General features: G+C 39.3%; 2 protein-coding genes across 4 annotated transcripts; one reads left to right on the top strand and one right to left on the bottom strand.

Annotated features, from left to right (window-relative positions):
* Positions 1-1760: 1760 nt before the first annotated feature.
* ccdc47 (coiled-coil domain containing 47) lies at positions 1761-9604 on the bottom strand. 3 transcript variants are annotated; one of them, XM_028599551.1, is made up of 13 exons: positions 9465-9604; positions 5948-6246; positions 5723-5824; positions 4930-5104; positions 4683-4804; positions 4536-4601; positions 4323-4424; positions 4022-4132; positions 3783-3868; positions 3618-3676; positions 3416-3525; positions 3120-3287; positions 1761-2391 (listed from the first exon to the last, which is right to left on the bottom strand). In XM_028599551.1, exons 1-13 carry the CDS (start codon positions 9559-9561, stop codon positions 2311-2313), a joined length of 1578 nt encoding a protein of 525 aa, XP_028455352.1. In that variant the 5' UTR covers positions 9562-9604; the 3' UTR covers positions 1761-2310. The 3 variants fall into 3 exon arrangements, with proteins under 3 accessions (XP_028455352.1, XP_028455353.1, XP_028455354.1); XM_028599552.1 differs by lacking the exon at positions 9465-9604 and adding an exon at positions 7394-7521 and having other exon boundaries at positions 2305-2391; XM_028599553.1 differs by lacking the exon at positions 9465-9604 and adding an exon at positions 6392-7350 and having other exon boundaries at positions 2305-2391.
* On the top strand, positions 9591-12224 carry dcaf7 (ddb1 and cul4 associated factor 7). The gene is made up of 6 exons (XM_028600434.1): positions 9591-9665; positions 10488-10599; positions 10698-10816; positions 11065-11274; positions 11458-11575; positions 12052-12224. Exons 1-6 carry the CDS (start codon positions 9591-9593, stop codon positions 12222-12224), a joined length of 807 nt encoding a protein of 268 aa, XP_028456235.1.
* The last annotated feature ends 1799 nt before the right edge of the window (positions 12225-14023 follow it).

The raw sequence follows: 14023 nt of genomic DNA, 5'->3' as shown, positions 1-14023 counted from the left end.
ACATTTTATCAAGTAGCCTACTGTACTTAAGTATACATTTAAAGTAATACATATAAAGTAAGTAGTAGACTTTAGTCTTTTCTTTTCATGCCACTTTCTTTTTCTACTCCACTACATCTCAGAGGGACATTTTTTTTACTTTTTACTCCACTACAATTATCTGATAGCTTCAGTTACTAGTTCCTACAAATTAAAAGTTTTGATTGAATACAAAACCAACAAAGTAGTACAGTACAGTATATACATTAAGTACAGCTGAAATAATTACTCATATTATAATTTTAATTATATTGAATAATTTTGAGGTTTGTACTATTGGTTAGACAAAACAAATGTCACTTTGAGCTCTGAGTAATTGTGACAGCATTTCTCACTATTTTCTGATAATTATTTCAGTCAGTCAATCAATAAATTAATACATCTTGAAAATAATCAGTAGAATAATCCATAATGAAAATAATCATTAGTTAAAAGTTTTAAATGAGTTCCACCTGCTTTTACATGAATGCATGAGTAATAGTAATCTAATCTAATAACAGTCACAGAGGACATTTTTCTACTTTTAATACTTTAACTTCATTTTCCTGATTATAAATACTTTTACCTTAGTAACATATTCAATGCAGGACTTTGACTTGTAAGAGTCTTTTTAGTGAGGTATTAGTTTAAGAAAGGATCTGAATACTTCTACTGGAGGTGATGCTAATTTCAACTACTGTATATACTGTTAGGCAGTTTGATCTCTTTAAATCTATTTCATCATATTTTATAAGGTGACCACAAGGTTTTGTAATTCAGATCTTATAGAAACATTTAACTACAGCTGTCAAATAAATGTCAGTGAGGAAAAAGTAAAATAGAAAAAAATGGAAATACTAAAGTAAAGTACAACTACCTCAACATTGTACTTAGGTGCAGGTATGGAGTAAATGTACGGAGTTATATTCCACCGTTGCATACTGAACATTGTTTTAGAAAGAAAATCTAAATGCCACTTTTAAAACAAGTCAAAATGTGGAACAACTGGTTTCCACAAGGTCATACAATTGGAATATTTTGTGTGGCAATCCTGTTCCCTAAAATAAACAGGTAACACAAAACCTGAGTGAACACAGGAACGTTGACAGAAATGAAGTATAGAGACACATAGATATGAAAAATTAGGGTAAGATAATGCAATAACTACAACATAACAAATAAAAACAGTTCTTGATTTGTAATCCACATACAGGTCAAACTGTTTTTGCAATATCCAGGTTTATTTAAATGCACTATCATGCCGTGCAATTTAAACTTAATCCTCTTCAGTTCCTTAAACTAAAACTGCAATGCAAATTAATGTTAAGGGTGTTGCTTAAACGTCTATGATCTTGTGGGACACTATAGTCCTGCTTTTGTGTTAAATAATTACATTACATTTTGAGATTGTATAAATAACCCCCCCCCCAAAGATTATTGTGTTTTCCTATTACCCAGGGGAATCATAAGTTGTATCATACCCAGACTTGTTTCTGGACACATATCCTTTTAGCTTGTCAACCACACTGGTGTAACCAAATCTAGTTCAGAGACTGCTGACACAATCTCAAAGTTAAATTTAGTTTTAAAGCTCACCTATTCTGGTCCATGTTAAAGACCCTGACTCTTTTAACTGCTGCTACCAAGAGGTCTGTGTATCAGTTTCTATGGCATACACAATGGTCTTCATCAATTATTTGGTAGATTAAATCAAATACTTGCAATTTACCATGAACAACAAACAGTTTTCCAACAGACTCCAGTGCATTTTATTGTTTGCTCAGATATTCATTAGAAACAGCCTGCAAAAAACCAACCTCATAGCAGATATAAATAAAATTTCCTCGATAGTATCATTTAAGATTATATTAATGCTAATACATTTCCAATGAAACCACAGCAATTCTTCCATTCCTTTTAAAATGTGGCTCAATACCACCAAATAGTGTGTTCCTTCCCAGCAGATGAAGTTTAAACAAGCTCACAGATCTACCCAGCATTCAAACAGAGCTCTGATTAAATTTAAGAAAATAGTTGGACAGTAAAAAAACAAAAACAAAAGACCCTGACGTGAATTGTGGTGATATGATGGTGAAAGAGTCCCTCTCACTTGACATGGACAGTTCACTCTCAAGTCATTTGGGTTCAGCTACACCAAATGGAGACAGCAGAGCTTGACACATCCAGAGGCACAGGATGTCTATTTAGAGCGACTGTGAGCCAGAGCTGTGGACTGTGGTTAGAGAAGCTGAGCAATGCTTTCATGTGTGCTTGTATCCCTGTGGTGGTCTTTCACATGGCTTTCACTTTGATCTGCTTCATCTTCATCTGCTTCTTCTCAATCTTCTTCTGCTCACGTCGCTGGGATGCTTCCTAAAAAAAGAACGAAAGAAAAAATTATATTTGAGACATAAAAATGACTTATTTGTGTGCTTTTCTTTAATACCATTGTTCAACATTTTGGGGACTATGATGATTTGCTTCCATGCTGAGAGTTAGAGGGGAAGAATGACACGACTCTCATGTCACCAACAGCTGGTTAGCTTAGCATAAAGACTACAAACCAGGGACAATGGCTACGCTGACTCTATCCAAAAGGTAACAAAAATGCAACCTACCAGCAACTCCAAAGCTCAATTAACAACTTACAGATCATAAAAACGACATGGCACATAAACGTCTGTAAAATGGCCAAAACTGTTTTTATACAAAAACAAACCTTTAGGGATGTTCTGGTAGGCCAATTTTGTTACTTTTGGACAGAGCCACTCTAACCCTTTCCCCCCCAGTTTCCAGTCTTTATGCTACGCTAACTGGCTGCTGGCTCTAGCTACATATTTATCACAAAGACATGAGTGTTATTTACATTACATTAATTTAGCTGATGCTTCTTTCAAATTGACTTAGACTAGGTGTATTCAACAACAATTTCAAGTACATCAACTTAAGCAAATATGCTGAAATGCTTCTAGTGCTGCATTTAGAAACGTAAGATACAGAGAAAGATATCAATCTTCTCATCTGACTCGCAGCGAGAAAACGAATAAGCAGTTTTCCCAAAATGCCAAGCTATTTGTTTAATTGTCTTTCCGATTTCCGACCTCCAGACGGCGTTGTCTCTCAGGGTCCTCCTCATTCATGATCCTCTCCTTCTCGGCTCTCTTCTTCTCCTCCCGACGTGTCTGGGCTGCCTCCTGGCGCTGAGCGTGAGTCTGCTTCAGGAAGTTCTCCTCCACACGGGCCCGGTTTCTGTCAGCTTTCAGTTTGCCCTAAATATACAGGGAGGATGAAAAGGGGATTTGTAGCTGTACTTTAAAGTTGAACGTAAAAAAGCACAAAATACTGAAAATGACCTGGAATGCACTATGAGGCACCGGAGCACTTGAATCCTGCTCACCTCTCTGTTGAGACGGAGCTTCTTGACTTTATCGATGCTGTAGATCACCATGTTCATGAGAGGGAGTAGAGCATCCATGTCTTTGGGAGAGGTGTTGCCCATGCCAGGCACTACAATCACACACAAAGTGCACATTAAGCATTGGTAAATCTACTCATGTGGTCATGAGGTATAGTGAAGACAGGAGAGACAAAATGCTCACCAATAAATGTAAACAACAGCGTCTTCTTGGTGTCAGGCAGCTTTAAGGGCTGACCCTCCCTGAAAAACAACACAGGAGCTTTTAGTGCCACGTAAAAAATATTAAAATGCTAAATAACTCCCACGTAAGAGATGAAAAATACAAATAGTTAAAATAAATATTTACTCTTGCATAACTTTTGGACCAGAAAATTGGTCCGAGAAATGGATGGACTCGATCTTCTCAGCATGGTTGGTGATATAATGAACCATCTAAAAATACCCAAAACAGATCCAGACACATTAGAGAGCTGTATATTAAGAGAGGAAGATGTTGCCTGCTATAACCCTGTTGTATTCTGAAACTCTGCAGTGATTTTTTTTTTCTAGTAATATTATTATGAGACAAGTGTGAAGAGACATTACCTTGCTGTCCATCATCCCATCTGTGACCTCGCCCATCTCACTTAGAATAGCCAGGGAGTCTGGGAGCCCATACTTGGCCCCAGACTTAGGCTTGTCACCGCAGAACTCACTCTACAGAAAAAGAACAAAAGTCAAGACCATTTTTTAAGTACTAATGTATATGAGTGGGGACTACAAATCAACCAATCCGTTTGTGAAGTATGGGTTTGTAAGAAACCAAAATTTCAGTTGCAGTCTTCAAACATTATATAATAGTACTGTATAAAAAAAATACACAGCTTAAGTTGTGGAGGATATTTACCAAGTCCTGCATCTCCTTCTGATGCCTGGCCATCACCTTCTTGGTGCCAAGAGCAAACACAAAAGTGTCCATGTCCTCTTCATTAAGAGTCACTTTGATTTGCTACAAACAGACAGACAGGTTTAGATGCACAGACCGGTGCCTCTATATTTTGCGTTCCTCTTCATATACTCCACACAGACTTATTTGAAATGCTATTTGACTAATACATACCACTTGATCACAGGCAGGCCTCATCATCCTGGCCAGAACATTGAGCAGGTCCTGCCTCTTTACAAACTGGAATAGACAACAAGGAACATTATAGGACTGTATATTTAACACCAACACACCCCTGTACAGTAAATAACACATGCATACCTTGAGTTGGATCAGCATGCCTTCACAGCACAAACGTCCAGAGCACCACAGGTTGTAGATGTGTTCATTTTCCTGATTCAGCTTCCCAGTGCTCACTGCTTCTTTACTGGTGCCGTCATCACCTACACATACAAATTATTGACAATTAACACAAGCTCTGCTTCGTACCGACTGTCACCATGTCACCCATTGCTTTCAGACACTGCTGTTGTATACTTGAGACAACTCGGGAGGTGGAGGAACTCACCCACTAGTGCAAAGTTGCTCTCAAGAAGCTCCCTGTGTGAGTTGAACCAGGCCTGAGCAAGGCGACTGTTTTTGTTCTTGCCAATGATGTAGTTCATGATGTAGGCCAACAGGCCGGTGACCATCAGGATCTCCATGTAGTAACTCTCCCAGCTGTTCTGCAGATGTGCAGGTACCTGCGGAGAAACGGCAAGCGGTAGTCTGTATTAAAGCTCAACCGACACTAGATTTTTGAGGCAAACACTGATTTTGATTGTTGGGAGGTTTAAAAGGAAAAAAAGAATTGTGACAGATACATACTGAGTGGGACATTTTACAGTTGAAAACTTTGTGGTGGGCAAATTATGTAATTCTAAATTACTTCACATCTAGATTAGCATTTCTGTACTGCAATTTCTTGTTACTTGTCTGCCAACAAATACACTGATAACGACGTATAAGCAATAAACTAATATATACCAATTTATCGGCATAGCTCTAACCAGTATCAACGTAACTGAAGAATCAATGGGAATTAGGCTAAAGGCAATCGGTCGCCAAAGGTTACAATTTCAATGCTGCCATAGATGCCATGTTGCATGACAACAGTTTATGTAAATTACCTGAACTTTTATTATGTCAACACACACCATTAATTAAGCCTTATAAGGTATCATGTGCTAAACATTTATGCAAATTTACAGTAAAATATCTTTTGCAGCCAGCAAAAACGTGTGCACATTCAGAGCCTCAAGATCACAATCAGTTGAAGACAGACGAGTGTGAGAAGATTTTAAGCAATAAGCCTGGCTTACAGTGTGGATTATGAGGGGGTCCTTCATGGAGTGGCCTGTCTTTTCCATGTCCCCAATCCCTTCAAACTCCTCCTGGTCATATTTGCTGTACATGTCTTGATCCTAGGGAATTCATAAATTAAATTAATACGTAAATTTATATAATGCCATACATGATCAAAAGTGAGTTAATATGGAAACTGTGCTCAAAAATTAGGCTGTAAAGAGTAAGACAAGGCTATGTACCTGTGTCTCTGAATCCTCAAAACCATCCAGGCCATCTTCCAGCTCCACAGTGGCTTCATCCTCATCTTCATCCTCTTCAGGCTGCGAGGACGGTGAGGCGCGAGGAGGAGGGGCAGTTTCTGCCTCCGCTGCTGGATCGTCGTTCATGTCCTCAAACTCAGCAAAGTCATTGTCATCAAAGTCTGCTAGGTCCTCGCCATCATCAAAGTCATCATTGTAGCGTCCCCTGGAGACGGGAAGGGCCAGGAGGAGCAGCAGCGCGGGTATCAGTAGGAGATACGCACGTTGCATGGTGGGACCTGCGACAAATGTGGAAAAGCAGAGTGTAACAGACAGGAAAGTGTGTAAATAAGGGTGGTGTAAGAAGTGACAGAGAAAGTCAGATGCAGCAGAAGTTTAACATGAATGATACAAATACTAAACAAAAGAAAGGAAAAATCTTACCTTTCCAAAAACAAGAAGTGAAAAGTCAAATCAGTTCAGAAATCTAAAAACTACTCCAAGTTGCAAGGTGCTTGTGTATTAGCGGTCTTAAAATGAGGCCTGATGGTTGCCTGAACGTTATAGCGTCAACCTGCTACAATGAATCACTTTAAGCAACCAAAGTCGCACCAAGTTTAATTCACTTATAACAAATGTTGCACACTGGGCCATGTAAATATTCAACAGTCTAGAAAGAGAGCGTTGGAAACACTACAACAACTGTGACTAGAGCCCATGATAAATTGGTCCACATGATAGTAACCAAGTCAGTCCCTGGTCACACAATTGCTATTCATGTGACAATCCCCAAAGAGAAGGAAAATATCCCTACGGGCCGAGACGGACTTGAAAACAATGACTAAGGAAGAGAAGGAAGAATTGGTTTGGTATCTGAGCTGCCACTTTGCCATTGATTGCGAATAAAAAGAATAAAGCTACAATATAAAAAGATAAGACATTTTCAATGACACACTGTGGCACTGCTCGGGAAACGTAAAGGCTAAGCTCGGTTAAACTTAAGGAGCTGTAATAGATGGGGGGTTAAAAATTCAACCGGAGAGCAGCCGCTAGCCCAACTAACTTTAGCCAAAGAGCCAACGTTTGCGGCACGCTTGCTAACAGGCTAAAATAAAGGGATATATCTGACTTTCTATAGTGGGAGTCGAGTCAAAACTAACACGGTGTTCTTATCAAATGACACATGTGTAGGATTAAACCACAGACTGTAATCATAAAACAGCGGCCGACCCATCCCCCAGCACTCACTTTAACATTAGCTAGCGGTTAACAAATCTGGCATTAGCATGCTAATGGCTAACTAGCTAGCATGGCACCTAGTTGCTAGTTACCAACCTAGCTAATCCTAAAAAGGAAAGCAGCGTGGTTTTTCCCTTTACCACAACTCAGAAAATGAGTCTTATTAAAACGTAACAACGTAGCTAGCTAAGTAAGTAAGGATCTTACCTGGATAACTACTGTGACAATAAACGTAACGCTAGTTGAGCTCAAGTAGCCTTAACTGTCCTTGTAATGATGTTACACCTGAAGCAGTGAGTACACACAAGACCGATCTTTCAAAGTAAAAAGTATCGCGACATGATGTGTCAATGCCCCCCTCCAACTCAACACACGTGAATAATTCGAAAGTTTTATTTTGAAAGGATTCTATCGGAAATCTTTGTATATTGTTGTTGTTATGGCTGCCTTGACGTTAGTGGCGTTAAATGTTAGCATGAGTGTATTATTTCCGCGCCATCCAGTGGTCACATTACGTAACTACAACTCGGTCTATTTAGAGCAGTGTTTGTTACAGTTTGTATACTATTATACTATATTGTAAGTTTATAGTACAGGAAAGTACAAACCATGTGTTGAATCTTTTTCTTACATTCTGGAGTCACACACTAGCTAAAACATCCACCTACTTTCATTATATATTCTATTTTTTACAGTTAAAATGCAAATGCTAGTCACTGTTAACTAAAATAAATAGAGTAGAAAGTAAATTCTAATTTTCAAGAACAGTTGTGTTGTTCAATCAAGATGCGTGTCTATAATATACGGCTGTGGTTTATTATCATGACTATGTCTGCCCTCTAGTGGCCACAGTGAGTAACTACAACTAATGGTCAAGTTTGACACAATAGCATAGTCATACTTCCGGTTCAAAAGACCAAAAATAAAACAAAATACAACATTCTTTTACAGTAAAACTATAACTTAGTAATGTGGTTGGCACTATGAGAACGGGAATATGTTATGCCGAAACCTATCTAGAAATGTAATGTGAAGTGCGTGTGGTGTTGTCATTGTATTCACATTTTATCCTCACTGAAAATGAAATTATGGTGTCCTTGTTAGTTTCACACTTCTTTTTAAAGCAGGCAACAAGAACAAGGACTAGTATCCACAATGTAGTAGTATATTAGAGTATACTAGAGTGATTTGTTTTTCTTTTGAATTTATCATGGAATGCATTTATTACAGCCTACAATACACAAATAAAGTCATGGAAATGCAGAAATAAAAACGTTTTAAATTATAAAACAAATGAATCAATTCACAAAATTAGAAACATATACACATGGATAAAATCATCTGACAATCTTGTCCACAATGTTTCGTAAGACTCTTTAGTCTCCTTGTTTTTAGAGTTTTTACAGACAGCATTAGGCTATAGAAAGTCTGGAGTTCATCACAAAACAGGGTGGGACTTGGTAAAAATAGAAAAATATGGCTTCATGAGTGTGAGATTTCACAAAGAGAGTTATTTCTATCAACTTCTCTATTTGTTAGGCTCTAAATGAAAATATTGAAAAGACGATACTTTCCATTAGAAAAGATTATTTTAATAATCGCTTTTATTTTGAAAACCAGCAAACGCATGTGTTTTGTTGAACGTGACAGCACTTAGGATCGTAACGGGAAATGCTACTCTTTGTTAAGTAAAGTGGTGAGAAGTCTTGCTCCAAAACAAGATTTATTTATTCAAATGGTAATTAGTACCACACCTGCTGAGATTTGTCATAGCAGGTTAAAGTAGCGGGTTATAGTTGACTTGCACGACTACTTATTTTGCAGTTAGCTGACGCTAGCGTGTTAGCTGCTCGGGCAACAGCTGCAGTTCGAGAGGATGTCGCTTCACGGCAAAAGAAAAGAAATCTACAAATACGAGGCACCATGGACGGTGTATGCGATGAACTGGAGCGTCCGTCCAGACAAACGCTTTAGGCTAGCTCTTGGGAGCTTTGTGGAGGAATACAACAACAAGGTACGTAGTGTGGTCATGGCCATTCATCAGCATAACGTTAGCGAGCTAGCTAATGCTAGTTGTCCTGCGCAGCACCTAGGTTTAAAACCACAATGTATGTTTTGTTGTTATTCCCCAGCAACAACAACAACAAATACAAAGAGTTCATGTGTATAAGCCTGTCGTTGTGTCTGCTACGTTACTAGTAATAACCCCCAGTAACCCCACATATAGCTAAGGTTAATGCTATTTCTAACCCTCGTTTCCCTGTTAACAGTAATTTACCTGTCTTGAAGTACCAGGAAATGTGTCTTTGCTCCCACTCAGGTTCAGCTCGTGGGTCTGGAAGAGGAGAGCTCAGAGTTTGTCTGCAGGAACACATTTGACCACCCTTACCCCACCACCAAGATCATGTGGATCCCAGACACTAAAGGGGTGTACCCGGACCTGCTTGCCACCAGTGGGGACTACCTGCGCATTTGGAGGGTATAATGTTTGATCTTACAGATAAGCCTGGTGAAATATCTATTGTTTTTATGTTCATCAAAACAAACAATACATTGACCCTACTAACAGGTATTGATTGTGCTGCCAAAGCCTGGTATATATTTTCCCTCTGTGCTATATAGAAGATAAGATATGCATCCTAGGGAAATCGTTGTGCAGCAGTTAAAGCACAACGTTAGAGAATGCAAATGTAAAGAGTGAAAGTATAATATATCAAACTGAGCCTAAACCCACAAATCCAAAATATACATGAAATATAGCTCCATCGCTGTCCAAATACTATAATACCAAATACTAGCATCCGTTAGCCACACTGTTGCACTGAGTGACATGCTCCTTCATTACATGAACACAGGGCTAGCGCTTATTTTGAGTCAATCCCACATACAACATCCTGCTTCTCACAAGAGCACCAAATATGTATTAATCCACAGCTGGAAATAGTTCCCAACAAATGCTCTATTTACCTTTTTTTTTTTTTTTTTTTTTTAGATGTTTCTTCTTTGGATTATAAAAACAATGAAAAAGAATATTACCTTTTAACTGCATGTCTGCACCGTAAACTACAATATCCTATGACTGCACCTTAAGAGATGAAAAAGAAGATATGTTTCTGTCAATTATCAATCATTCTCAACTGCAGTATAAACACAAACTAGTCAGTGCTACGGGGGTAAAATCAGTTTGTTCACTGCTTTAGCTTGGCCAGCTGGCAGGTGTGAACTTGTCACATTGACTTGAACATAGTACTTGTATGAAGAAGTCTGCTCACTACCAAATTCCTTTGCATTTATTACAAAGGTCAGCGACACAGAAACGCGTCTCGAATGTTTGTTGAACAACAACAAGAACTCAGACTTCTGTGCTCCCCTCACATCCTTTGACTGGAATGAGGTTGATCCCAATCTGCTGGGTAAGAAATCTACTCCTATGATAAATAGTAATGCGGCTATCAACTGGACTTTGTTGCTCTTTTATTTGTACAGTTTAACATGTTTGTTCATTCTGCAGGTACATCCAGCATTGACACCACCTGCACTATCTGGGGGTTGGAGACTGGTCAGGTGTTAGGGCGCGTTAACCTGGTGTCTGGGCATGTGAAGACCCAGCTGATTGCTCATGACAAAGAGGTGTGTGTGTGTGTGTGTGTGTGTGTGTGTGTGTGTGTGTGTGTGTGTGTGTGTGTGTGTGTGTGTGTGTGTGTGTGTGTGTGTGTGTGTGTGTGTGTGTGTGTGTGTGTGTGTGTGTGTGTGTGTGTGTGTGTGTGTGTGTGTGTGTGTGTGTGTGTGTGTGTGTGTGTGTGTGTGTGTGTGGACCTACAGTATGTGTACACAGCCTATAAGAACATTTAGATCAATGTCTTTATGTGCCTGTGCAGGTATATGACATCGCGTTCAGTCGTGCAGGAGGCGGTAGAGATATGTTTGCCTCTGTGGGAGCCGATGGATCCGTCCGCATGTTTGACCTCCGGCACCTGGAGCACAGCACTATCATCTATGAAGACCCCCAGCACCATCCGCTGCTCCGCCTCTGCTGGAACAAGCAGGACCCCAACTACTTGGCCACAATGGCCATGGATGGCATGGAGGTCAGTAGCCATGTTTCTGTATTAACTGAAACATTGGTAAGACAAAGAAGCCTGACATTTGGAGGGGTTTCCAAATGTTTCACATAAATGTTTAGTGCATAGATATTTGAATTCTATTTAAAAAATAACTGGATGGGAATCAAGTGCCTGCTAGTCTCTAGCATTAATATGTCTGTGTAATAGGTGGTCATCCTGGATGTACGTGTGCCTTGCACTCCGGTGGCTCGGCTGAACAACCATCGTGCATGTGTCAACGGCATCGCCTGGGCCCCTCACTCGTCATGTCACATCTGCACTGCAGGTAAAGGCACCTATAGATTGTGGGATATGGGAACAGATGCTAGCAGAAACACGTCAAACTCTCCTCATTCATCTGCTCTCGTGTTTTGAAAATGGAACAACACATTAAAGTTTGGTCATTGCACTGGCATTTCTATTCCTCAAAAAACCTCAGAAGAGAAGTGTGTGGACGCAGTTGTACGGAAACCTTAAATGGCAATTTTTGAAAATGAGTTTTTTAGATAAATGTTCTCGCCAGTGTCATTTAATGCCTCACAATTCAGCCACTAATGGTCACAGTACGATCTAAGACCACTGTTTTTGATTAACGACCAAGATTTCAACACATTTCTTTCATGATCCCTAACTTTCATCTGAAACAGCCCAACATCGAAAAGGGACCATAAGGCTTAACTTAATCTGTATTTGGCTGTATTTCCCTGCTCCTTCAGTCTGAAATCTCTTTTAATGCCCGCTCTGTGCGTCTTACCTCCTCAGCCGACGACCACCAGGCTCTGATCTGGGACATCCAGCAGATGCCACGCGCCATTGAGGATCCCATCCTGGCCTACACTGCTGAAGGGGAGATCAACAACGTGCAGTGGGCCTCCACGCAGCCGGACTGGATCGCCATCTGCTACAACAACTGCCTGGAGATCCTGCGTGTCTAAAGCCAAAGACACTTAGATGAAGAGAAGCTCCTTCTTGTTTCACATTTGGATTTAATTATTAGTCCTCGTCCTGCTGCTTTCAAGACAAGGATGTGGTCACGAGTGAACTTTCTGAACACGTTTGGAGTATCACACACACACACACCTGCTCCACAATAACCTGGTTTACACATTCTCCTATTGTTCTTCTATTAAAACATGTTTAAGCTCTTATTTATTTTGCTGACAAGGTAGTGTTCAGAAGCTTTGAGCAGTTGTCTATGAAAATCAGATTTTGATACTTTTTGGTGGGATTTCAGCCAGCTGTGAGATTATCATGAAGGGTTTAGATGTGCGTTTCATCGGTTTGAGTTGTAAAGGTTGATACAAACTACTGTGGGTGGCAGAAGATGACCTCTCTGATGCAATATGTCATAGCCTTCTTGTGGACTCCTACCATATTACTGGTGATTCAAAGATCAGTGTATTATGGTCTTGTTTACCCCTGTATATTTTTTAAAATGGGTGTATGTCCAGTATCCTCCCTCCAAATGATCGAAGCTCAGACCTGTGCAACTTTTATAAATTGTAGAATAACCTGAGAGGGATTCGTATTGTCACCTCAGTGGTGTCATCATATTGTTTGGCCGGTGATGCTGTGAGGCAGCCATGTACAGCAACACTCAGAACCTACCAGAGCAATGTCGTTAAGCCTTTTTAACTCCCTGCGTATTCTCTTCTATTTGTAGAAGATTGAGCTTTGAAAGCTGCATTTTCTTTTGTGTTTAGAGTTGTGATTGGGAGGAGCGTGAAAGAACTTTCTCTTCTCTTTTTTTGTTGTTTTCAATAATTAAAGGGTCATGACCTTGTAGCATGCAATTACAAGGCAAAAACTGTACAGACATAAATATATCAACTCAAGATGTTGGTAAGACAAGTGTTCATGTTGTAGCTTTTTCATAAAGTTTATTATTGAATTTGCTCTAATAAATTGTATTCCTTTATGTCCTAGGAACAAACTTGTTGATGTAGAACTTTCTTTTGTGAAGTTGATTTACATAGATTATGCCAGTCAGGAATTATCAGTACCCTTTGCACGGCCTCTGGTCAAAGAGCGTGTATAAAGAAGGGGCACTCTGATTTAAACTGGTGATATCTGCAGTCAAATGCTATACCACTGAAATATTCCCCCTCCCTTCCCCCCCTTTAATCCTGAATGGCTGCTAATACAGGGTAATTACTTTGAAATCATTACCTAATTTCCAGTGGTGGAAAAAGTATTCAGATCCTTTACATATGTAAAAATACTAGCACAACCATGTTAAAAAAAATAAAGTCCTCCATTTCAAATCTTAAGTAAAGGTTACAGAAGAATTACAACTAAATGTACTCAAATTATCAAAAAAGAAATAACTCATTCTTGAAATTTGGCCCTTGGGACTGTCCTATTACGTTATGAGATTATAAATACTCATGCATCAATACGTAAGCAGCATTCTACTGTTGTAACTGCTTGAGATGAAGCTAGTTTTCATTTCTTCACATACACTTAGCATTACTTTGTTTACATGTCCAGTCAGGCCCCCTTCAAAGGGTCATAAAATAAATCTGTAGTCATGAGATGATTAATGGGAGAGGAAATAAGATTTGTTTTTATGTAATCATTTCTTATAAAAATACCTCTTAAGGCCTCATACAGTAATTTGAGGGGAAATCTCTCTTTGGTGGAACTGCAAACGACTCCGACATAATGGTTGGGAACTGCTGGTTTAATCTTTAACGGTGCATCGTATTCCATGAAATTATCATATTTCCTTTTA

The sequence above is a fragment of the Perca flavescens genome, chromosome 15 (assembly GCF_004354835.1).
Source record: "Perca flavescens isolate YP-PL-M2 chromosome 15, PFLA_1.0, whole genome shotgun sequence".
NCBI classification, from domain to species: Eukaryota; Metazoa; Chordata; class Actinopteri; order Perciformes; family Percidae; genus Perca; species Perca flavescens.
The sequence above is the reverse complement of the archived record's forward strand: the minus strand, read 5'-3'. Positions and strand labels throughout refer to the sequence as shown.

Bases quoted from the DNA above. Each gene is read 5' to 3' on its own strand.
- ccdc47 (XM_028599551.1), bottom strand. From the start codon at position 9,561: ATGTGTTCCTGCAGACAAACTCTGAGCTCTCCTCTTCCAGACCCACGA. The intron at 6,247-9,464 runs GTAAATTACTGT...CATTTGTCGCAG, and splicing joins TTCCTGGTACTTCAAGACAG to GTCCCACCATGCAACGTGCG. The intron at 3,288-3,415 runs GTGAGCAGGATT...CTGTATATTTAG, and splicing joins AGCTCCGTCTCAACAGAGAG to GGCAAACTGAAAGCTGACAG.
- dcaf7 (XM_028600434.1), top strand. From the start codon at position 9,591: ATGTGGATCCCAGACACTAAAGGGGTGTACCCGGACCTGCTTGCCACC. The intron at 9,666-10,487 runs GTATAATGTTTG...TTTATTACAAAG, and splicing joins ACTACCTGCGCATTTGGAGG to GTCAGCGACACAGAAACGCG. The intron at 11,275-11,457 runs GTCAGTAGCCAT...TCTGTGTAATAG, and splicing joins TGGCCATGGATGGCATGGAG to GTGGTCATCCTGGATGTACG.